At 40.6% G+C, this 24,065-nt stretch overlaps 1 protein-coding gene across 12 annotated transcripts in view; it reads left to right on the top strand.

The window, feature by feature from the left end:
• Positions 1 to 24,065, top strand: part of LOC118423082 (sestrin-3-like) — a 57,671-nt gene that overhangs the window by 21,529 nt on the left and 12,077 nt on the right. For 8 of the 12 annotated variants that reach the window (XM_035831054.1, XM_035831053.1, XM_035831052.1 and 5 more), the window contains 3 exons: positions 5,629 to 5,694; positions 22,151 to 22,180; positions 23,355 to 23,525. In XM_035831054.1, coding sequence (XP_035686947.1) covers positions 5,629 to 5,694; positions 22,151 to 22,180; positions 23,355 to 23,525 — 267 coding nt within the window. Of the gene's footprint in view, positions 1 to 2,763; positions 2,875 to 5,628; positions 5,695 to 14,912; positions 15,089 to 18,740; positions 18,838 to 21,081; positions 21,658 to 22,150; positions 22,181 to 23,354; positions 23,526 to 24,065 lie in introns of those variants that run through there. The other 4 variants (XM_035831059.1, XM_035831056.1, XM_035831063.1 and 1 more) reach the window with 4 other exon arrangements.

Below are 24,065 nucleotides of genomic sequence, written 5' to 3'. Positions count from 1 at the left end.
AATGGTATTGTGTTGTGTGCAAGTACTAAGTAGCTTGACAGAAGGCTTTAGGGAAAACATTTTGCATTTTTGCAAATATGTGGCCTTTTTTAAGTTTTTAGCTATCAAATCATCTGTGAACTTACTTAATTATAACTTCACAGTATTGAACAGCAAATGGCATGCTCTTAGTTAGCCCCTATGAAGCCATACATTGCGTTGAGTATTGCCAGAAGATAGGGTCAACTGAACCACTGGTTAGTGTGACGTTTACGATGTCTGCATGGCAATTAACCTAATGTAGAGTCTACAACAGCTATTGATGCAGACTTGGGGAACAGATACGATTACTTCTGAACAATTTCACTGTTATATGTCATTACCTTCATTGTTAATACATCATTTATAGTTGAAAAGCACCTTTGTCAAAATCAAGTTAGACCCAACATTGTCTGTTCCCTCAGACTGTACACAAGCTATATAGAAATGGTAGTCATGTATAAACAACTGTGTGTTGCTTGATACTGGTATTATTTTCCCAAGCACATGTAAGTTACAATGCTTTAGGGCAGCCCTTTCAGTCATACTAGCAAGAGTGTTGCTTTTTTTGTACAAATTACTGTCAGATTTGGTTCAGAAGAATTGGAATTTACTAATACATTTTGTAGATCACTTCTCCACTGAAAAGGCAAAAGATTGACCATCAACTTCTTGCCTGAAACACTATATGCATAGTCACTGTCTGGAGCCGTGATTGCCCTCCCATACAATGGCCAATATGACTTTGCACATTTATTTTATAGCCTGTTACCGCCTGTATATTACACTGGTAAGTGCGAAATGTACATACGTCCGTGCCTTAGATTGCCTGGAAAGGGGGTGATTTAATGGCACTAGACACAGTCTGGGGTTGTGATTACCTGTATATAGTGAGAAAAGATGAACCTCTCCATGGAAAATGGAGAACAGAGAAATTCAGCAAACTTGTATTGTCCAAGATGAAAAGTGGATGTATAGTTTATTTTTTGTCTGTCGCCAAATATTTGAAAGCTTAGTGATGTATATATTAGATATGATTTTGGTCAGACGTTATCATATCCAGTTGCTTGAGTAATTGCTGTTTGGCATATCTTATTACCTCAATGTCTAACCTTCATCGTCTGTCATTGTGTTTGTGTATGAGTTTTTTGTTTGTGGTTCAGGGTATTTGTGGTATGCATTATTGAGAACCTCTGGATGGTAATCTCCAGGCAGATCTACCAATGGCATAAGGAGTTTAGCTGGCCAAGGAGTGTTCTAAGCCACTCAGAGTCAAAACACTCCTTGGCCAGCTAGACTCCTTATATATACCACTGGTAGATCTGCCTGGAGATTATCTGGATGGATTGTGATCATGAAATTTGGTATGTGGGAAGTTCTTGTTAGAGTAGAGAATGGCTATCTTTTAAACCACCTACTCATTGCAACAGACATGAGACAAGCTTCTGGAAACACAGTGACACAGTGCAGAGGTTAGTCCTCCCGCATTGGAAAAGCATCAATAACGAAGGAAGCGGGCGAGATAAAGTTACTTTGCAGAGGATATATATCGAACAAGTCTCATGAAACATACATCAGACAGGGTTGTAATGGTCTTCCCACCTCCGAGTTATTGGAAAGTGTGCGATTTTCCTGGCCTCATCATATAACCTGAGCGGGTCATGTATTGATTAGGTCATGGGTGCAACATGATTGTCTGGGGGATGGGATCAGGATGGATCAGCTGCTTGTTGATTGCATGAAGTAATGAAGAGTTGGGCTGAATTATTGGAAGGCAGATGACACCAGAACAATGCAGATTGGTAGGATCACTGGATTACTGTCATGTCTTATCCTTGTCGTCGTTTCGGTCATACAAATTTGATTTCGGTGTGGAATTTCGTTACTGGTAGTACTTAGTCTTGTGTAAATTTGATCAAGTGAATTTTTATCATCGGTGGAAATTTTGATATGCCTTAAGTAACATGTTTCAATATTTACTGCTAGCATGAGAAAGACAAATGACAAAGTCTTGTTCATCAATGATGTTTTAAAAACGAGATCATAAGAAGTTTAAGCAGGCTATACCCAAGACTCTAATAAATATACTTAATTTGGTACTTAAATGAGTATATTCATAATCCATTATAAAGCTTTACCATCTACAAGTACTGATTCACTGACATATGCAGGAGAACCCTTATTCCTTCAAGCTGGCACACACACACTCACATTTTGAGCACATGTACAAACACAAGTACGCACACAGACACACGCACATATGCACAGACACACACACACATGCACAAACACATACAGACACACACGCACTCACACACACACACACACACGCACACACAGACACAGAGAGAGAAAGCCGGATGCTATGAGGGACGAGGTCACATAGCTTACACAACATGTATTCATGTCCTCTTGGAGATGCCTCACATAGCGTAGGGTCGGGTTTCCATTCAGAGGACTGCGATTTACTTATTAGGCTGTCACCCTACTCAGGTAAGATACACGCTAATACTGGGGTTTCTAGTGCCTGCGTGGGAGGTTTTGAAAACAGTACATCCACCAAATTTCACTTGATGTGCAGGGGTCAATGATCAAATTATTGATTATTTATCCTCAAGATTATAATGGGGATGCTGTGATTGGCTGACAAGTCTTTGGATTCCCCCTTCTTCACTGCTTGATGGTATATTCCGAACACCCCTTGTAGATGTACATAGTGGTATGTTCTGCTCGCTTGCTTTGCTGTGATTGGTTGGTATCTGGAACAAGCCTGGCCGGTGTCACTCCTCCTCTGTAGTGGAATTTCCAATGTCGGAGGGAGAGGTACCTTGCGTTTCCTCAGATTTGGATCATGTGGTAAGACAAATAATATAAATATGTTGCTTTCTTAGTGATATTATGAAGTTGTATTATGTTCCAGTAGCACACTAGAAACTGTTGATGCTGCAAGCTGTGGTCTTGTGTTGAGGGTCTATAGATTTTGAATATGTAGCAGTTATTACTCGTCACACTGCAAATCACTGTGACATTAGGATTTTATTATCTAATTTCTGCTTCTACCTGATAAGGTATACTTCAACTTATTACTTCAAGCTTTCAACCATGCATGACTTTTGTTTTTATCTGGCTCATAAAAAAGTCATATACTAAATACACAGTCGGCAGGTTCAGATTTTTCCTGCCTTCACATCACCATACCACAGGATGATATGACTGGTAAACAGATTAGGTTATTCATAAATCATTTTGATGTATAGGACAGGATGATAAGATGGATCTGCAGTATTTCAATGTGACCTGATTTCCAATAAAGTATTAGGGCTGGATGCTAGACAATTTCATAATGGCTAGTTGATTAGATCAGCTGTGAGGAGATGAATTGAGATATGACCCTAGGTTTTGTCCAGTGTGGCTCTTTGGAAGTTGGTTATATACTAAGTATAGCCTTCACAGGTTGATTAAACTTGAAGTGTGTGATTTATTTAATGGTACTGCATATTCCTCAGGACTTCAATAAGAAGCAAAATTAACACAAAAATTTGGTAGAAGAAATATTATTTTTAACCCTTAATCTTAACATGGTACTTCATGCTTATGCATTGCATTTATCCAATCATTTTTTGTCCATCTCATTAAGCTTTTACTAAGTTTTAGCTAACAGTAAGGTCGGCCATAGGTTACATCTTGCTTCTGTTACACTGCCAGCCTAGCTACACCAGTGGTAAAACAGATGGTAGGATATGACAGATAGATATGCTGGGTATTCTGGTGGTAATATAGTAGATCTAAATGGGGAGGTGTTTTTTTTTTGTTTTTTTTTGTTTTGTTTTGTTTTTTACTTTCTGTTTATATCCTTGTGAATTTGTCAGCAGGCACTTGACTCTTGCTTCTGGACTATAGAATGGATCTGGTAAGAGTTAGGGACATTCTTATACATACAGTCACCATTGATGAATGGCAGATGTAGGAAGACTGAAGAAACAGACAAATTCCAATGAATTTTCACCCTGTAAATTTTGCTAATAAACAGTGTTTTAAGGCCCAAGTCACACGTTCTAGGCCCAAAAGAAACACCTACGTCACTATTAGCTGCAAAATCTCTTTATAATCTGTTTTGAGGGTGTTTACAACAAGGTAGCATTATACATGATTATACATAAACATCACTTTTCCAGCCATACTGTATTTTGCATCTGCAGACATCTAAGCTGTTTACAATACCGGATCAAAGTAACCAAACACCAAAAATCTTTGTTGATTCCAGTAAGCTCCATCCTGTGTAATTATTCTTTCAAGTGGTATTTACTGAAAGAGGACTTACAACTGCTGCAGGCAATATGTGAAGGTCCAGGAGGTTTACTTGCTGTTCCTTATAAGTTATATGAGCGCCAAGTAGTACAGGCTGGACAGGACAAGGCCACTGGGGGGAGGGGTCTGGCTGCCTTGTTTAGAATGGCCCTGACCGCAGTTTGAACTTAAAGGGTCTTGTTGCTACTAAGCATGCAGAAATGTCTAAGGCTTGGCGCAGTATTGCATCATGTACAATGTGCATGTATCGGTTGCAATCAGTTTACCTATCCAAAAATAAGCTTTCATTCCACTTCATGATGTACTGAGATGCATATTTTTTGTGTCTTCCGTTAAGGTTTTCATTGCCACTGCCTTTGCCATGAATGTTTTTGGTAACATGGCATTGTTTGTGGTTGTGTTTATTCTTAGAACTGTTGATACTCAGCTTGCATATTTGTTGCATCTGCAAGTTTTCAAGTTTCCTTGCTAAAATTAAATATGGAAAGTTTCAAAAGCCTGGTCTCCTAAGATACTGCAGTTACTGTTAGTGACATTACAGGACAACTGGATGTTTTGTCTTTTGCTGCAATGCCCATGCATTTATCACTATGTGTCTAAATATAAACAGTAACTTGAATAAACTATATGTGGATCAACAGTCAGAGGTTAATCCCAGTGTAAAACATTAGATGATGTAAAAATGACCCGTATTGCATTATTTACTTGACCTTGCTAAAAGCTAGGCATATCTGGAGCTGCTTTCAAGGTATGCACTTTTTAACAAAAATCAATACAAACTACAGTCAAGCTTCTTTTTTATCAGAAGGTGTATTTCAACCTTCTAGTAGGACTCCCGGAGGAGTCATTCCAAAATTGTTTCAGCTTAACAGCTCCACTCTACGATTTCAGTATTGAACTGAAAGATTTAAGAGAGCTTTGGTATGGTAGATATGTCTTGCAAATCATTTGATGACTGAGATGATACACAAATGTACAATAAATCATTCCCTAGTTTCTGACATTTTCCTGATCCTGTGTATTACCATCACCAAATTGAAATTGTCAGGCAACAGAGGTTGTGAGAGACCAAGGAAATCCTGGATGGAATGTGTGAGGAGAGACATCAAAATATGTGTTCCAACTAAAGTGAGCCCGCTGGACAGAGCCACATGGAAGCATGGAAGACTATGGGCATGGGCCTCAGTAGCTGCATGATCAAATACTGGATACTACTACTAACTACTGTGTATGCACCCAGTGTTTTCCTTTCCATTACTGTTCTCCCAGACTCTGTAGTAAATTGTGCTGCTTGTTTTTCAGGAGCGGGGTGTACAGATACCGAGGCCAGTCAGCCAGGGACCAAGTTCCTTCATCCCAGAACATGAGGTGAGGAAGGACCCACCTTAGATCATACAGTAGAAGCCATTTAATTGCATGCCCCATTTGCCAACATATTTCGTGCAATTATCCGGGCGGCTCAATAATGCAAAGTTATCCAGCTGCACTGTACCGGTTTGGGATTTTGGGATTCTGTGCAATTAACAGAAGTGTGCGGTTATCTTTTGTGCAATTAGCTGGCTTCTACTGTATTTTGTGTTGATGAATTAAGGGTAAACCCTTAGAACCAACTCTTGTACTGTGACACTTGCTGTTAGAGCAGAACAGACACCTGCTAACGGCATACAACACACACCTGTGTGATACACATATATATCATCAACTGACAGCACACTACTGACACCTGCTGATAGCACAGCAGGCACCTGCTAACAGTACACAACAGACACCTGCTGACAGCATAGCAGGCACCTGTGTGATGCCACATCAGACACCTGCTGACAGCATAGCAGGCACCTGCTAACAGCAAACAACAGACACTTGCTGACTGCACGTAAAGTTACATGCTAAACACAGCAGGTGCCTGTGCATCATGATCAGAGCTATCTCCAGGACCTGTCCTCATAAACAATGAGTGGGAAGGAAAAAGATGTAAAGCTAGAGACAGTCCTGGCCATGATGTAACAAACATGTACATCTAAGAGTAAGATTCCAGATGATCCCCCTCTTATGTTTGTCACTAAGTCATGCATGCGTGATTGCAGAGTCTTTTTGTGTAATGACTCAGCAAAACTAGTCTAGGTCAGCTTTGTTTGGAGTTTTGAAATGTTCCCTGTCCCGGACAATTTTTGAGATGTTCCCTGTCCTGTCCTGTCAGGTGGCTTAATAGATTCCCCTCCTCAGAGATGAAACAGCAATTGGATTATTGGTGAGCCATCCCAGAGTGGGATGTAATATTGCTGTCCAGCTCCCATCGGGAGGCTTACATGTGTAAGAATGCTGACTATGCTACATGTCAGGAATATCTTACCAAGGTACTGCAAGAGTCTGTCTTCAGTTTCAGGGCTGTAAAACAAGTGGAAGCGAGTCATTAATGTTTTATACATGTAGTAGTCCTTTATGACAAAGTTCTTTGTGTCTGGAATGTTCCAATATACAGTAAATGTCAATGACCTTTTCCCTCACCCTGAGACGCTTTTGTACCATCTTGCAACCCTATTTATCAGATCACTCAGAAAGCCCCCCCCCCATAATGTGGCCATTACAGTAGAGGGCGTCTTGCCCTTGACTTCAGCACCCTTCACCTTAAAGTCCCCTTGCTCCCAACAATAAATCACCTTTCCCCTGTCTCCCCCTCAAACAGACATGGAACAGTCCTGTTTTTCTGGTACATAGAAAAATACTGACTGGCAAGGAATTATGGGAACAAATTCTTGGATACAAATACCAACCATGATCGGGCATGATGGATTGCCGTCCTGGAGCGGTGCTTATGCAGAAGGGGAAAAGTCGTGACCCCTCCATAATCATCAAGGCGGATGTAGTTGCCTCACTTTGATGAACAGATGAGCAATTCATGGGAACGACTGAATTAACCATGAAAAATGGTGGACAGAGATGCGATGGAAATTGATGGTGGTGTGGGTGGTTTTATGTCGTAAATCTAATGGGGAGAGTGTAACTTGTGTCATAAATTCTGTCACAATGTTTGACAGCATCATATGTAAAAAAAGGCTTGACATTTTATAAGGTGGAATAACTTGTCAAGATTGTTTCGAAGAAGTTAGGGAAAGGAGAAGAAAAGTTGGCATTTATGGCGTTAAAGACGTCAATGTTCACAGCTCATTTCAGTGCAGGCTCATAATATAGAATTGGAAGTTGGGTGAGAATGTTTATCAAACTCCTGTCTTGTAATTGCACTGTATTGGTTCTTATAATGACCATCTGGGAGGGATGGCGCCTCACGGCGGCATACCCGGGGATTGCACTCGAGTGAGCGGTCTCGCACTGGTCCCAGGGTACCTTGCGCCGCCGGGAGAGCTTCGCAGGGGTCCCCCACCAAAAACACAAACGGAGGGAAACACTGTCTCCATCGATACATAATTCTTTCCCAATGCTGGGCGCGGGAAGATGCAAATGACCATCTCCATGTTGATTTCACAGTTAATTTGGAACTTCTGTAAGGGATAGATCTTGCATGTCAAATCTTGCATGTCAAAGTATAGCTGCAAAAGAGCAAAATTGATGAAGTCATCAATTTGGTCCAAAACCCAGCCTTTGTCGGGGTAAAGATGAGATTGCAGGGATCATGTGAGAGAGCAGTTTGTTATCTGCCAATTCTGCATGAATATTAGAATAATGCGTCAATCAATAAGGGCCGAAGTCTCTCATTTTAGCAGAGGGGGAAAAATGTGATTAAAGTTAATTATTGGGGTAAACGTTTTTCATGTCCAAATCCATGTGAAGGAATTTCATGAGTGAAACCAAGGGGTTTGAAAAAAATCTCTAAGCAATGGATAAAGACAAGAGCCTTAAGCTTGTTCTTTGGTACTACCAAGGTAGTCATTGGTCTCTTCATCTGTATCTCTTGCCTATCTTGTGCTTAGGTTGTTCGGTATCCTCGCCCTTGGTATTTTTCCTCCGATCAAAGTAGACTTGACGGAGCTATGAAATCCCTTCCCAGTCTCTTTTTAGTTAACGTAAGAGAAAGTTCATGTTGTACTTGTGCTGTTCAGAGAGATTCCTGCTTTCAATAATTTGTGTGGCATGGATGCCAGCCTTGTTACTCTAGTCCACTCCCACTGTTGGCACTGAGTAATGATCAGTGGGAGTGGACCAAAGCTAACAAGACTAGACTTCAGGGCTATATTTTGCAACAGTAAGTTTGTACGTGACTGAGCAACACCTCATGCATGTTCAACCAGAAAAAATTTCCAACCACATTGACGCAAGCAACGTTATAGTATTGTTTGTAACTGATGTGGAAAGACTACTGGGTAGTGTTTGGAGACAAAGATCATGACAATAGGGTTCAGGCACTGAAAGAACTGCACACGCTTGCATTACCACATCTGACACACATGATTATGAACGAATGGCAAGACTTAGACTACAACAGCAGGGTAGACGTTTGTCATACTGAAGAAAGAGATGAATTTTTGTACGTGATGGTGACTGTAGCTACTTTATAATGGGTAATTCATTCCTGCAGTAAAGATGGTCACATGACTCTTCTACCAGCTTAAACTGAAAACAATTCAAATCTGTCTGTATCTTAGAATTCCTATCCAAGCTACAGAGAGCTACATGGTATATGGCATTCATTAACAAGAACTGTGCAGCCCTCTGTGGGATGTATTGTGTGTGCCTATAGTATGTGGTTTGAATATCCCACAGCACAAGAAGTAGGGCACGTTCATTGTGGAAATTTCCTCCATGTGAGCCTTCCCAGCATGCACTTAGCAGGGCCGCTCGCCTCAGTTTGACAGATGTGCAGGGCCCCCTAGGTCACCTAGAACTGAGGCTGGGTTAATTTTACCCACTGAAAGTTTTACCATAGCTTGTTTGTATCACTGGCAAAAATCATGCATATTATAAAAGGATGCTTTAAGATCTTACTTTTCGAAATCTTAAGATCGCTAACCTGTTAAGACCACCTGTTTGAATCATTATCATAACCAGTACTATAATTTTATGCATGAATAAAATGATTTGATTGCAGACATACATGTATTCTCGTGCCAGAAAATAAGACAATACTGCTTAAGGCTCGTCCATTAAAGTACTACTATCATTCGGCAGGAACAATTTTCACCTATGGGTACCTACAATTATTGATCAGACCGTTTTCTGCCTGTTATTGGTGCATGCAGCGTGAATAGGTCAGCGGAAGTCTGCTACCTTGGATAAAATTGATTTTTTTCTTATTCAAATGTTGCCCTGGACATGGTTAATTGAAGTTACTTGTGTGGTAATGAATGACTGCGGCAATTGTGACAGACATAGGTTACTTCAAGTGGTGACACAGTAGTTGTGAGTCAAATGAAATATTTACACTACTGTAAAGACCATTTCTTCTGGGTCAGAAGATACAAAGAAGCATTCAGGGCCTATTAGAGGACTTAATTATTTCTTTGTTGAATGTAGCCTGTCAGATGTCTTAGTAAGAATTGCATTAAGTCGAATGTTAGGAGTTCTAAATTGTGTGCAAAAGAAAAATAAAACAAGACTCAATGGTTGATGCACAAGAGGGATTATAAATCTGTTGCTAAAATGACTAACAGGAGAGTTTGAAAATTCAACTATAAACTACATCTGTCTGTAGCTTTGCTGTAACCTAGACACTAGACAAGGAGAGGCCCGCTGGGTGTTCTCAGATTTAATTGGAGAGGGAGGTTGGAAGCAGAAGCAGCCAAATGTTACAGACTCACACACATGTATACAGGGACACCTGTTGTGATAATTGGTATGATTTTGAGGGGCACCTGTCAAGGGGACTACCATCTGTTTTTTGCGATAATAGAAAAGTTTCCAAAAGCCATTAGAGTACAAATTATGTAGTCATATTTTCTGCCAGCAGCGGTAATGGTTTATTGAGAAATCTGTATCACTGCCATTTGACAATAAGTGTAAGATATGTTATGTAGTGCTTGGTTAGAGGCATTTGATATCTATGTTGTACCTGGGGACCATCAAGAGTGTGAGGTTTTCGAGCCAAATTGGTCATAGCTGTTTTCAGGTCTGAGGGAAGTGGTACATGAAGTTTTGACATGGATGTCTTTCTCACATCTGTCATCTCCTAGGTAAAGTCAGTAAACCTGCTGTAGTACCATGGGTCAAAGTAAGCCATTTGTTGAAGGTAGGAGTCACATGCCCACACTTAAGTGGTGTGATCCTAGGGATAATGCATGCAGATAAGTGATGTTGTACCCATGTCAGCCTTGTAAAGCCTCCATATTTTACGCTGATGCTGGCTCACTTTGTATGGTCAAATGTATGGTCTTGGGTCACACAAGCAACACTTTTGGGGAAGCCTTTTTAAGGGCACATCTAGTAATATTTCAATGATTTCGGTATTACGACAATAAGGCAATATTCGTCAATGCTCCATAGCAGGCTCTTCCTAATCTTCCCAGCATCCTTGTATCAGACTGTATATTTTGAAGTCTTCCTAACCACACACACACACACAGTTCAATTTACCTAAGTAAATTACCTAACAGGGTTTCAAGGGGTCCCCCACAACACTTAATTAACATGAATTCAGAAGATTCCCAAAAATCAAGGAAGGCAATTACACAAAGTTTGGTTGACAAATTTCCCTATCAATTACAGGACACTGGCAAGTAAGGCAATGCTGTGAAATATCCTTCCACATACACAATTTTGTCATCTTGCTTTTTTGCCAATCTGAAATATAGGGCTGAGCACTCCACTTTTCACCCACAACCTAAAGTGGTGCCCGTCCACCACAGTTCACGAGAGATCAAGTAGAATTCCGGTCACTGATGGTCTGCATTGATACACTCAGTCCATTACAGAATCAGAACATTTGTTGTCATGTTGGGCTGGAAATAAATACCTGGTTGCTCGGTGCAACACACTGTTTCCAAGGTCATAATCGTAATGTGGAAGATAAATTAAGATATACCGCCACCTGAAGTAGACAGGTGTTTACATACCTGCCTGTGCAATATGCAAGGTCACCTGTGATTTTTTACAGGTGAGAAGTTTACAATGTAAATTGCCCACCTGGGTAGGGTGTTGTCAGGGTTTCTAGGCAGGGCATATGCATGCTAAGAACAGTTGGGATGGTTGGTAGAAAGAAATAGATTAGAGATACGTCGCATGTCGCACGTACAGTTATATAGTGAGCTTATCTTTCTGATAGGGTAACTAAAAACTTTGAAGACCCTGTAGTCAGTAAGTACCAGTCATGCCCAATGAATATGTACTTGCTGGAAAACACAAGAAACATTTGGGAAGACATCCCTAAATAGTATGGTCAGTCAGGTTATTTCGCTTATGATAATAACCTATTGTAAAGGCTATTTTTTTTTCATACAAGGCTTGATATGATTAACCTAGAGCAGCTTTAATTTTACCGTCCAATTGTTGGCACAAGTGTACACGATCATATTCAATGAGAGTAAAGAAGCCATTACAGCTGAAACAGACAGTAGATCTAATTGACTTTTCATTCCAGATCCCAGCTCTTGACAGTAAAATCTTGCTTGATATGTCCTTGACCACTGCAAGATTGTAGACTTTAAGGGTGATTGAAGATATGGCTATATTGCTTTACAACACTAGAGGGGCAGAGGTAAAGGTTGATCAAATATGCTCTGGTGTCAGGAGAAAGGTCACTGTACTTCTGCATGTTAGATACAGGTATATGCATTGATTGTGATTGGTTTACAAGCTTATACCTCATAAAATGTTTAATATTAAAGAGCATTTTGTATGTTCATATATCTGTGTTTGTATTTCTATGTAGCAACATAATCCAACCCTTTCAAGAGCTCTTAAGGAATACACATATATCATGATTATTTAATATAAATTAATGATGGAGCAAACCACTTTCCTTGTTACCAGGGAGTAATTTTGGTTTAAAAAATTATTAGCAGTAACATGTTGGACTGCATAATCTGGATAATTTAGGATATTTCAGTTTCATCTTTCTGAGAAGTAGCTGTTTTAATTTAACCTTATACACATGATTCTATAAGAAATAATGTCTTAAGGTTGTGAATGTACACTGAGAGCTCTACCCCCTGGGCACAATAGACCTATACCACTACTGCTAGGTAGGTGGTGCAGGTACTATGGTGATATTTGCTTGTGCCAAACACACTTACCATACAAAGCCAAACATTAAAGCCGTCCTTGTCCTACTTCTAGAGTAACCAACCAGACTGAATAAGGCTATTGTGGAACAAGTTTTATTCAGGTACTGTTTGAAATTAAACTAAGTGGGGGGCAATAAGAAAGTTTGACAATAACCCCGTCCAACCGGTAGATTCCTTTTAAGTTTAGATACCTACCAATTTACTTGACATTGACTGTCACAAAATATTTTACTCAAGGTGCTTTCTGTATGCACAGCTAAGCTAACATAGGCATTAGTATGCAATTGTCAGGGCTTTATGATGCTTTGATATCATAAAACACGCCAGTTGAATGGTTCTAAGTGTAAACACAAAAATGGTGCAGTGATTTTGAGGCATCATGACTTTTGCCTCTCCCTGTCTAGACTAGTGCTACATAACCAGACAATCTTCCTCAGGACACATATTTGATTATCCAGAAATAATAGCCTTACCTTAATTATTGCAATCAAAGTTTATTCCTGTGCAAGCGTAGTATTTTGACACTTTTCAGTGATAGCAATTTTATCATTTATGCAGTTATCAATCAAACATGAAAAGCCAGAGAAGAAACTACAGTGCAGAACTATACCTAATCCAATTTTGGAAAAGGCGCATTATCCCCATATGATTTCAATTTCAGCACCCCCTTATCCTTAAAGATTCTGCCAAAAGTGGGAAATTTATTAGATTGACCGATGGTCATGCCAGAGCCCTTTTGTACATAATTATACACTATTCAACCAGCTCAATAGCTTGCCCCATTGTTTTGCTTTTTTTTGTTGGAAAAAAATTGATACCACAACCCTTAGAGTTGGTGTTTGAACTGTTATTTCAATATTCTGCACATCTTTTCCATATTGTATGCATGCCATATCAGATCAGGTGACTATAATGAAGCCGTTATGCCTACGTGCTGCTTGGTGCGTCTGTCTTGGCAAGATCAATAATGCTCTAGCAGGCTACGTTAACAATAACAGAGATCCGCTCTGGCCTCAGAGCTTTGATATTAGTATTACTGTGCACTTGACAATGTGTGTGGATACCATGGTTGCTATGTGGGTAAGTATGTCCCAGTTACATTTTTTGCATTTTGAATATGGTCTACTTTTGCCTTACTTTAACACTTCAAGCTTCATTTAATGTTACATGAATTTTGCATAAAGATGGCCATTCTGAACTTGGTGCCGATCAAGTGTTGACTTGAACAATGTATATAGATATTAGATGCTGTTGAGTGATATATGATATAGGATCCCTTTTACTTTCTCCCTGTCTTTTAAATGTGGAAGCAGGGAAGGACATACAGTGGTCGTACTGTTCCAGTATTAGCCTCACTTTGCATGTCTTCCTTCATACATACAGTATCAACTTGGCATTTCTGAACACAATGCCTCACACCCACCACACACCACAGACACACCACTCTTTCTGACCAATCACAGAGGGGGTTGGAAATTTTCCAAACTTACTCTAGCATAAAGGCATCCTGTCCAAATCTGCGGTCACTCATAAATTTACAACTCTTACAGCTAATTCACCATTCATGAAAACATTTGGTAATTTTTCTTCAAAGTAATTATTTGCAAGAATCATGTGGCATTGATTGAATAGAAATTCAACAATGACTGTCATACACACGTGTACAAGTTTGTCTCCCACACACCTATTACTAAGTATTAGAGGTAACACTGAGCACCTGGAGAAGGGAGAACAGGTGTGATAGAAACCAACACACCTGTAATCTGGGACACCAGTTCACATGACATCATTGCTAGGCATGAGAGCATTGTAATGTTACTATAGTAACAACTCATTAGTTTGTGCTTGAACATTCAAAGTGATTCAAAGGTCTATTGACTGTTGGCTAAAAAAAGCTAACCATTGTAACTGTACTGATCTTATCCTTTGAAATCATAACACTACCTCAGACATTTTGGGTGAATTTCTTACTTCTGCTTTCTGCCTCTCTTGTCGGTCACCAATGTACAGCATAAATTTGTAGCTTCAAAAGTTCCTGAAATAACAACATTTAGAAAGTTCTAATAATACTGATAGCTGCTGCATCAACTACTACATTTGTATCAAGTATTGTGCAAATCTTAACTCATAAGTCAGCAGTTCGTTAAAGCAGTTGCCACCTTGCCAACCTCACCTTGCCAATATTATGCCAAAGAAAAGTTAAATATTAAACTAAGTAAAGTCAACATTCTGTATGTAAGGCGAAGACCCTTTTCAAATGGACCAATAGGAGGAGGTGAGTGATTAAAGTTGTAGGCACACAAACTGTCCCTTTCAGCTGGTGTGATTCCTGGGCAACAGCAACCAACCAATCAGGACAGTCCTGTGGATATTTTAAGCCAGCTGGTGATGATGCAATGTGGAAGGTGGACCTGCCCGCAGATTGGTTATAGGGGAACTGGCAGGGTTCATGCATGCATGTAGGAAGTATTTTTGGGACACCGAGGAAGATGCCAGGACTAGTGATGAGATCGTTCTCACAACCTTCGCTGGGAGACACGATAGAGTCCCACCGGGATTTGGTATGGAGAGTGGCTGTGTCAGTAGGCATGGTAAGGGATGGCTGCTTTGTTGCATGATGATGTACATGTATGCACTTGTCCATACTGCTAGTGCTAGCTAGAACATTTCTATCCATTGCAAATGGTCAAACATACAGTTTCACTTCCCTGAGCTACTGTCAGCATAGATCATACAAATGTGTATGTAACTATGTTTGTACAGTAGTTGTTGGTGTGATATCATAAGAAAAATGTTCAACAGACTGTAGGACTGGTGCTGTGCTGTTTTGGGTGGTCTGTAGTGTAGACTCTGATGTTATACATTGTACACTGGTATTGATTGAACCTTGGTAATTGTTGGAGATACCTGATAAGATTTTGCCTTGACTGAGTCAATCTGAAACCAGTTTCCTAAAGTTATGAGACATATGCCTGTCTTTAACAAGCAGGTTGGTACTTAGTAGTTGTTCTGGTATATCAATCCTAGTCCTCACTTGTGTGAACAAGACTGTTGTCCCTGTCACTGTGTCAGATGTCAAAGGTTTCCTACCAGCTGTTCTCATAGCTGGGAATATGCAGAGGTCAGTATGTGTCTAATGTGGTATCTAGATCACCGTGTATCCAGAGAGGAAATTATATGAATCTAAGGGTCATGAGAAGTTACATGTAGCATTGGCAAAATTTCTGCTGCATGACTGTATCAACTACGGTAATAGTGATGCAACATGTCCATATTCAATATATTGGTTATAGGATATATTACTATAGCCTGATCAAATCATGATTGATAAACTGTGGAGTTTGCATTACGCAGACATACCCCAAAAGTATTGGCAAGAGCAAAATCATCACAGACATACGTGTGAGAATCCTACTGGAGTGTAATGAATTGTTCCTTGTTAAACACACAATCATTGAATGTAGTTCTGTGACTATGAATTCATTACCGCAGGGCTCGAAATTCGTTTTGGGGATTAGGTGCACTGGTGCACCCAGCTTAAAAAATTGGGTGCACCAAAAAACTTTTGGGTGCACCACTTGGATTTAAGTAGAATGTCAGAAAAACCTAATAACAAAATCTAGTTACATACTATCAAATTCTTAAACAAGTACAATGTACCATGACAGACATACTTATTATCTTTCTAACACTTAGATGTCAAGAATATGATGTATACTATTATACTTTGATATATTTACATACATAGATCCAAGAAAATATTTGGGTGCACCCTGAACACCCACAGAAAATAATTGGGTGCACAACTCCAATTTTTGGTGCACCTGGGTGCACATGCACCCAGTATTTCGAGCCCTGTTACCACAAGTAGCTTGAATTCTGGGCAGTTTGAGTCTGACAGTCACGGCTCTGGGATTTCATCATACCCTTTTCATATATATAGCAACATAAATAAAGAGTCCATCCATCTTACAGCATGTCCCTGTAAATTGTCCTTGTAACGTTTCATGTACTGCAATATATGGCATAAACTGTTTTCAGCAAACATGCGTTCATCCTGGATATTGTTTGTTACAACGATATCTCGTGATTGGTAGACGCTGATGTAATGGTATGACATCACCATTTTCAAGGTGTGTGAAGTGTGATGTTTCATCAGGTGCATTGCACTAGAATAGCACTGGTGAACCTGGGTAACAATACAGTCTTCTGTTTGTTATAAGTAAGAGGACATGTATACAAATGTACCTGCTTAGAAAATTCTCCCCTCAGTCAGTTTTAACTATTGTGCTGTAGTAACAAAGCAGTGAGCCTGCCTGAATGGGTTTGCAATTAAAAGAAAGTTTGGCAGGTCGATTCTGGGACAAAAGTTAATGTGTCATGGGGATTTCCATACTTCTCTGTTAATTGGTAACTGGACCTTAAGCACAGGCCAAGTGTGAATAGTTGTGCATTGTAAGGAAGACTATTTATTTATTTATTTATTCGTTCGGCTGAGTGCGTACAGCCAGGGCTGCCCAACTAGCCATGGGCTATTGTCAAGGGCTAGCCCTGGGAGAGAATACATACATGTTAAATATAACAAATACAATTTTCTGCAATAAACACAGAATCATAAAATCACCAGCGTTAACTTACATTGTTTAAGCAAAACGGTTACAAAATTTACATTATATACATATCTATACAATCTGTACAAAAGACATAGTTACATTAGTTCACAGAGAATGGGTCACCGAGTGAGAGCCAGGCTTTGGCCTTGAAGGATGATATTGTGGGAGCTGTTTGTGTTTCGGGTGTGAGATTATTCCATAACTGAGTGGCTCTGTGGAAGAAGGTTTTCTGAGTTCTTGTGCTTTTGGGAAGTGGTATTGACAAGTTGTTTCCATTTCTAAGAGGGTATCTGGATTGAATGGCTGATGATCTGGTAGTGGGAACGAGGTTGCAGAGGTGGGGTGGGCAGTGTCCATTCCTCAGTTTGAATAGGGCAGTCAGTGTGTGGAATTTGCGGCGAAAGGTGAGCGATGGAAGACCAAGGTGGGCGTAAACAGTACGATAGGAAGACTATGGAGGTTTTGTCTGATTACTTGGCCTCACTGCCTCACACACACATTGCCTCAGAAAGAACTTACTGTAACTTTTACACATTTACACCTTCCCTGTATTAACTTTGGTCAGACAAAGGAGTCAGAGTTCCAAAGATTCTGCTTTACTTTCATTAAACAAATAGATGGACGTACATACACATGACACAAGGTTTAATATTTAGGTGATGCCCATGTGCCCAGTAGCTAAGGGATTTGTAATTGTCCACAGTAGCAGTTGGAGACATCACCCAACAGCTGTTTTGGCATTCAGGTCCAGAAATGGACATCACACCAAATCCCCAAAAATAAACAGGACAGGGAGGCTGGCCAAGCCAGTGATTTTCCAGCATGTACACTCCCCCAGACACACCTCCCTTTCTGACCAATCAGAGAGGAGTTTGGAAATCTGCCAACATTCCACCCAAAAGAGGCTATTTCCTGTCCAAGTCTGTTCAGAGGTGAATTAACAGGGTCTTGTTTAACAGCCTCCTGAACTGAAGCAAGGTTGAACTGTAGTATCCTAAAATTGAGCTTACCCAAAGTTTCAACTATCCAACACCTGTCAAAAAGTGAGGAATCCACTACCTTTGTGATGTCATGATATTGAGATGTGTCATGTGACTCTGCATGTGAGCAGTGAATGATAATGTCAATTCAGATTCAGAATGATTTCTGCCAACACGCTAACTGATGAACTTTCAAGCTTAGCCACATAAAGTTATCCTGAGAGTCATCCTTGTTAGTTTACCTGAGCTACGATACTCTCCAGTTGCTTGGTTGGTGAGGGGAGAGTATGGGAACCCCGGTAAATGAACTAGGATGACTGTCGGTCAAATCAAAAACTATTCAGAACTGTTCTACAAAGATACGCGGTCATATCACTTGTCGTTGTTCAAAGTCAAATTCAAAAGATTGTCCTTATTAAAGTACATGTAAGATTCCCAGATATACTAGTTATCTCTATGGCAACATACAACTTAGATCCTAGCCACTTAGAAACAGAATCAGCCCGTACTGTAATTAGTAAGCTCAAGTCCAAAGGTCACTCCTAACATCTGTTGACCAAGGTCAATGTGACCAGCAGTATGAAGGTCAACACGTTTGAAAGGTTAGGGATTATTTATAGTGTCATGTTTTTCAATTTATAGCACCATGTTTTTTAATTTCTGGAAACGACTTGAACAGACCAACAAGAAGGTTTCAGTCCAGATCCAGACCCAGAAAGGATCATGAGGGGAGCTGCTTTTGGACATGTTGGTATCAATTTCTGTCTTTTACCTCTCTCTCTCTCTCTCTCTCTCTCTCTGACCGGTTTAGCGTCCGTTCTTCCCTGTAGCAGGAGTTTTAAACGTTTTGGTTTAACTGCTGCTCTCCATCCATCATGTTCGCCTGGGGCAGCAAATCAAACACAGAACACGACTTGGCAAGGATTTGAAGGGGGGGGGGCTTTTTACGGTTGAATGCCCTTTCTAACACCAACTCTGCTCACAGCCACCAGAGTCCGGCTGGGTTTCTTAGAGTTTTCCTTCTCTTGAGTCGGTCGGTGTTTCAGGTCACTTGGATGAGTAAATCCTCCTCGGAAAAATATCCTCAGCCATTTTTATTCTAGTTGCTTGGCTCATTGCCATGATTGTTTTGAGTCATAGTCTCATACTCATATAGAAATAGATAATGCTAGTTCACCTTTATCCGCGAGGTTACCTATATCCGCTGTTTTCTAAAACAGTTTAGTTTTGTATATCAAGTCGACGCACGGTGTTGATTCAAATGGCAATATTTTATTGAAAAATGTAGTTTGTAGTTTGCAACCACCATCCGTCAACTTGATCTGTATAAATACACTGTAAAAACGTATATTACTGTAGGTTTCTTCGAGACTAAAGGTGAACTATCGTTACTGGCATGTCATACCAAAGTGTGAAGTTTTGGTTGCTACTGTGTTTCACAGCAGTGCAATTACAAGTCCGGTTTTATGAGCAGTAGCATGTGACATGGGGTTTGTCGGATAATGTGCACTTCTACGGTGACTTTACATGATTGTGCATAACTATTGTTACAGCTAGTTAGTTGTGAATGACATACCCCTTTCCTATCTATGGTTATCACATTAATGAATGTGATAAGCAGATCACAATTCTTTTCATGACTGTCATCGACCTTTTCAAACCTTCAGTCAAGGCTTCCCTTCTGGCATGTTTCCATCACCGATGTGGTCTGGTGCACAGAAACGCCTCAGACACGCCTCTCGAACCATCCAATCAGAGCCCACTATTTCATCAGCCTAAAAAGGACTGGAAATTTCCATTAGCTGAGAGGCCTATCCTGATCACTGTTCAATAAGAATACCACCTGTTTAAACACTAATATTACATTTAATCCAGATGCATTGATTCAAATATGGTGCATGCACTTGCTGATGTCTGAAGAGTCTTTTTTTTTTTAAATTTCCACCTACTAGTAGTTATAGTACCATATATACGTGGTCTACGTGCACTTTCTAAGTGTTAAATGGTGGGTACATGTTACAGAAGGAAAGCCTAGCTAAGACTTAGTACACTAAAATAACCTTTTGTCTACCAATTCAATGTTGATAATTGGGTTAGGCTACAGTACAGGTAGAAGGCTATTAAACGTGGCTGGAGAGGTTTTCGCAAAAAAAGTTACAATTTTGCTGGGTGCTGTTTGTATAACAGACACTTGAGGAACATTCCAGTTGTCCTAGGAAAGTGACAGGACGGTTAATGGGTTAGAGTTCTTCATACTTGGCTGCTGAATACTGTGAATGAGAAGTTGTTTTTTAGCACTCAGGGGGTCTTGAAACTTGCCATTCACATTGTACAGGGACTGTTGAGTGTTGGATGTTATTGTGCTGTTCAGAGAAACTGTTTTTTCTGTTTAGATAAGGAAGGCAGTCTGATCAAATATTCTAGCTGCACAGGATACCAGAGTGAGATGGTCTCTCTTGATTTGATATACAATGTCATGGACTGTGTCTAGGGCTCTATTTCAAACCAACTGTTTTATCAACTTAATCAGTTCTGTGAGCATTAATACTTGATCATGGTAAGCTTTGATCTATTTTCCACTAAGCTCTAATATTACATGACTCTAAAAACTGCAATTTTCCCTGTTTTGTTGCCTTCCCCTTTGCTGTAAACTGGATCACTTCTAACCTTATCAGGTTTCTAACAAGACAGATTCTGCTGCAAGCATTTGGGGCAGCTGATCCGCTGTCTGTAGTGACAAAGGGAACAGTTGGTTTTGTTGACATAACCAGCGGAAATCGCTCAGGCTAGGTCAGACTGCCCTAGCTGGGAAAGAATTCAGAATCTATCCCATTTTACTACTTTAGCCACACTTTCTGTCAGTCCTGTCTGTCAGTTCATGATCAGTCTGTAGATGTTCAGACAGAGTCAGTGACTGGGGGTATGATTTGGTTGTTTTTGCAGACTGGTGTGAGGCCAGACTTGTGTGGATCAAGGGAAAACAAGTTGGCATATTTGGCCAGCTGATGATTGGGCGACCCTGATATCTGGGGCACGTTGTTTGCTCTCCAGGGTGGTGCGAGGGCCTGTGCTCTATATGGCACATGCGCGCACGACCTACTTCACACGTAGAGCAGTAGTTTATCACAGCAAGAATTCACCACTTAGGACGTCAAAACCTGGGCCATATCTGAGTTTTCACTGCCACAGCCTCAGGACAGCAAGTTAAGGAAAAAGGGTTGTTTGACAACAGCGTACTACGTTGCCTGCAGACATGTGTCTAGGCTGATGGCCTTTCCCACCCATGCTGTAATGGAAAGTTACAGAGTTTGCTAGTACTTATCAAAGGCTCATTCCAGTTCAGCAGCTCCATCAGCCCTGTGGCAGTAGAAACGTGCCTCTTAAGTCAGGCACCCGGTTTTTCTTCAGCAGCCTTTAAAGAATCGCTTGTACTGTACTACCATGAGAGGGGACGGAGTTGTAGCTGCGTTGGATTTACCGAAGACTGACCAGAATCCGAATGTGTTCATTCCGCGTACAGAGTTGCCAGGTAGCTTTTGGAAGGACGGTGGGGAGGCGTTAGTCCTGGTGAGTTTTTGAGGTAGCGCATTTATGCAGTACAGGTTTGCTACAGTGTGTACCTACATGTGCGCCCTGGAGGTACACATGGACATTTGCATAAGTAAACGTACATGTTGAGTTGGTATGGGGGATATAGCCTGACTGAAACAAGTTATAGTATACCAGCCCTTCCACTGGCCAGGCCCCTAGAAGTGGAGGATAAGAGTAGAGTAGATATGTCTAGACAAGGCATTTGGAGGAACCGGTATACTGTGCTTTCCACGTACTCTCCACAAATGCACAGTCACACAAATGTACTGAACTCCACATTTACATGTACTCCTTCCAAACATTAATCTTTTACAACAGCAATGAATCTCTTTTAGGCTGTCCTTGTCTTTTTGATTTCTGCGTAAAATTTTCCACTGACTTTGCATTACTCATGAGCTTGTCATGTTGTACAGTTAGATTATTAACGTACAGTTGAATTTACGCAATTTCTGTTAACTGTTTTTTGCAGATTGTACCACCAGAGACAGATGATGAACAGGTAATGTCACTCTTACATTGATTTCATAATTAATTTGTCTGTAATGTTTTGAATTGGTGATGGTACATATAGGAAATTGAGTAATTCATTCCAATTTCAGTCAGTCAATAGCTTTACATACGTTTATTGAATGCTTTTGGCATTCCGAAGTTTTTAAGTAATCAAGGGCAGAAAACTTATAAGCAAATGCCCCCTTAAATGCAGGAGAAGCCAGAGCATAACCTCCACCCTGCCCTCTAGATATTTTACATTTTCTTACATGGATTACACTCAACAAGTCACTGATGAAAGTAAATATTCTTGCATGATAACATTGGACATAAACTGTGTCCTTCTCAATGGGGTATCACCTGTTCAAATGACCTGTTGCTTTCTGTGGTCTGCTAAGCTTGTTTAGATAGAAGCAAATAGGAGGTGAGATATTTACCGACCAAACAGTGGCGTACTGACCATATTGACGTTTCTGGGTATCAGCCAGTGCAGTAACCTGTTGTTTTTGATAAAGGTTATCAGGATATCAACAAAAGTTAAAAAATCTCTTCTTTTGTTGTATACGTACCAACGTCAAGTTTTGGTATGGTATTCAGTTGTCAAGCAAAATAAACAACTTAGTCATGGATCTGTGGTGTTTTGTAAACTTCCTTGACTGCTGAAAAACCTTGAGGAGGTCTCCCTTTTCTTTTTAAATGGCTTTAAAAGTCCCTTATGCTAAATATTTGTTAAATATCTTAATTACATGTATGGTAGGGTCACATTGCCAAACCTGGGCCAGTTCGGGAGGAACAAAATAATAAAAGTGTACATCAAGAAATATTAAAAAGTATGCTCAGGACTAATTCTTTTTTTTTTTTTTCGATGTGTTTTGTTCTCTTTCATAAAATACTTTTCATTCCTGCCCAGTCAAGCTCTGGGTAGAAATGTAACCCTACCACCATCAGTTACAAATGTAGTAAATGTTATAATTACATCATTAGAAATTTTGTTTGTACTAAATCTCCTCTCTAATTCCGCTAACCTCTTTCCCTACTGCCCTTCCAGACCAGACAGCTGTGCTGCCTGGGTTTAAAATTAAGTTGTGCCAAGCAAAATTTGGTTGCGGTTGCAAATGTGCGAGTGGGTATTTTGAGCACTGTCTCTCTAATGCAGCTAACGTCTTTCCCTACCATCCCTCCAGACCAGACAGCTGTTTGTGGACGCGTTCCTGCAGAACAATCGGCTGGAGAACATCACCAGTGTCATGGGCTTCCACCCGCAGTACCTGGAGAGCTTCCTGCGGCTGCAGCACTACCTGCTGCGCATGGACGGGCCACTCCCACAGGACTACAGGCACTACATAGGGGTCATGGTGAGTACATGCATCCCCTCTACTCACACTACCACAGGACTACAGGCACTACATAGGGGTCATGGTGAGTACATGCATCCCCTCTACTCACACTACCACAGGACTACAGGCACTACATAGGGGTCATGGTGAGTACATGCATCCCCTCTACTCACACTACCACAGGACTACAGGCACTACATAGGGGTCATGGTGAGTACATGCATCCCCTCTACTCACACTACCACAGGACTACAGGCACTACATAGGGTCATGGTGAGTACATGCATCCCCTCTACTCACACTACCACAGGACTACAGGCACTACATAGGGTCATGGTGAGTGTACCCGCTTTCCCATCTACACACGCTACCACAGGACTACAGGCACTACATAAGGGTCATGGTGAGTACATGCATCCCATCTACACACACTCCCACAGCACTAGTACAGGCACTACATAGGGGTCATGGTGAGTAAATGGCATCTATATCTACTCACCGAATGGACCATGTTGTAACATGTGGTGCTCCATAGCATGGGCTAACACAATTGCATGA

This window comes from Branchiostoma floridae, chromosome 9 (genome assembly GCF_000003815.2).
Source record: "Branchiostoma floridae strain S238N-H82 chromosome 9, Bfl_VNyyK, whole genome shotgun sequence".
Lineage (NCBI taxonomy): Eukaryota > Metazoa > Chordata > Leptocardii > Amphioxiformes > Branchiostomatidae > Branchiostoma > Branchiostoma floridae.
Note: the sequence above shows the minus strand (reverse complement) of the source record. Positions and strands in the feature narration are given on the sequence as shown.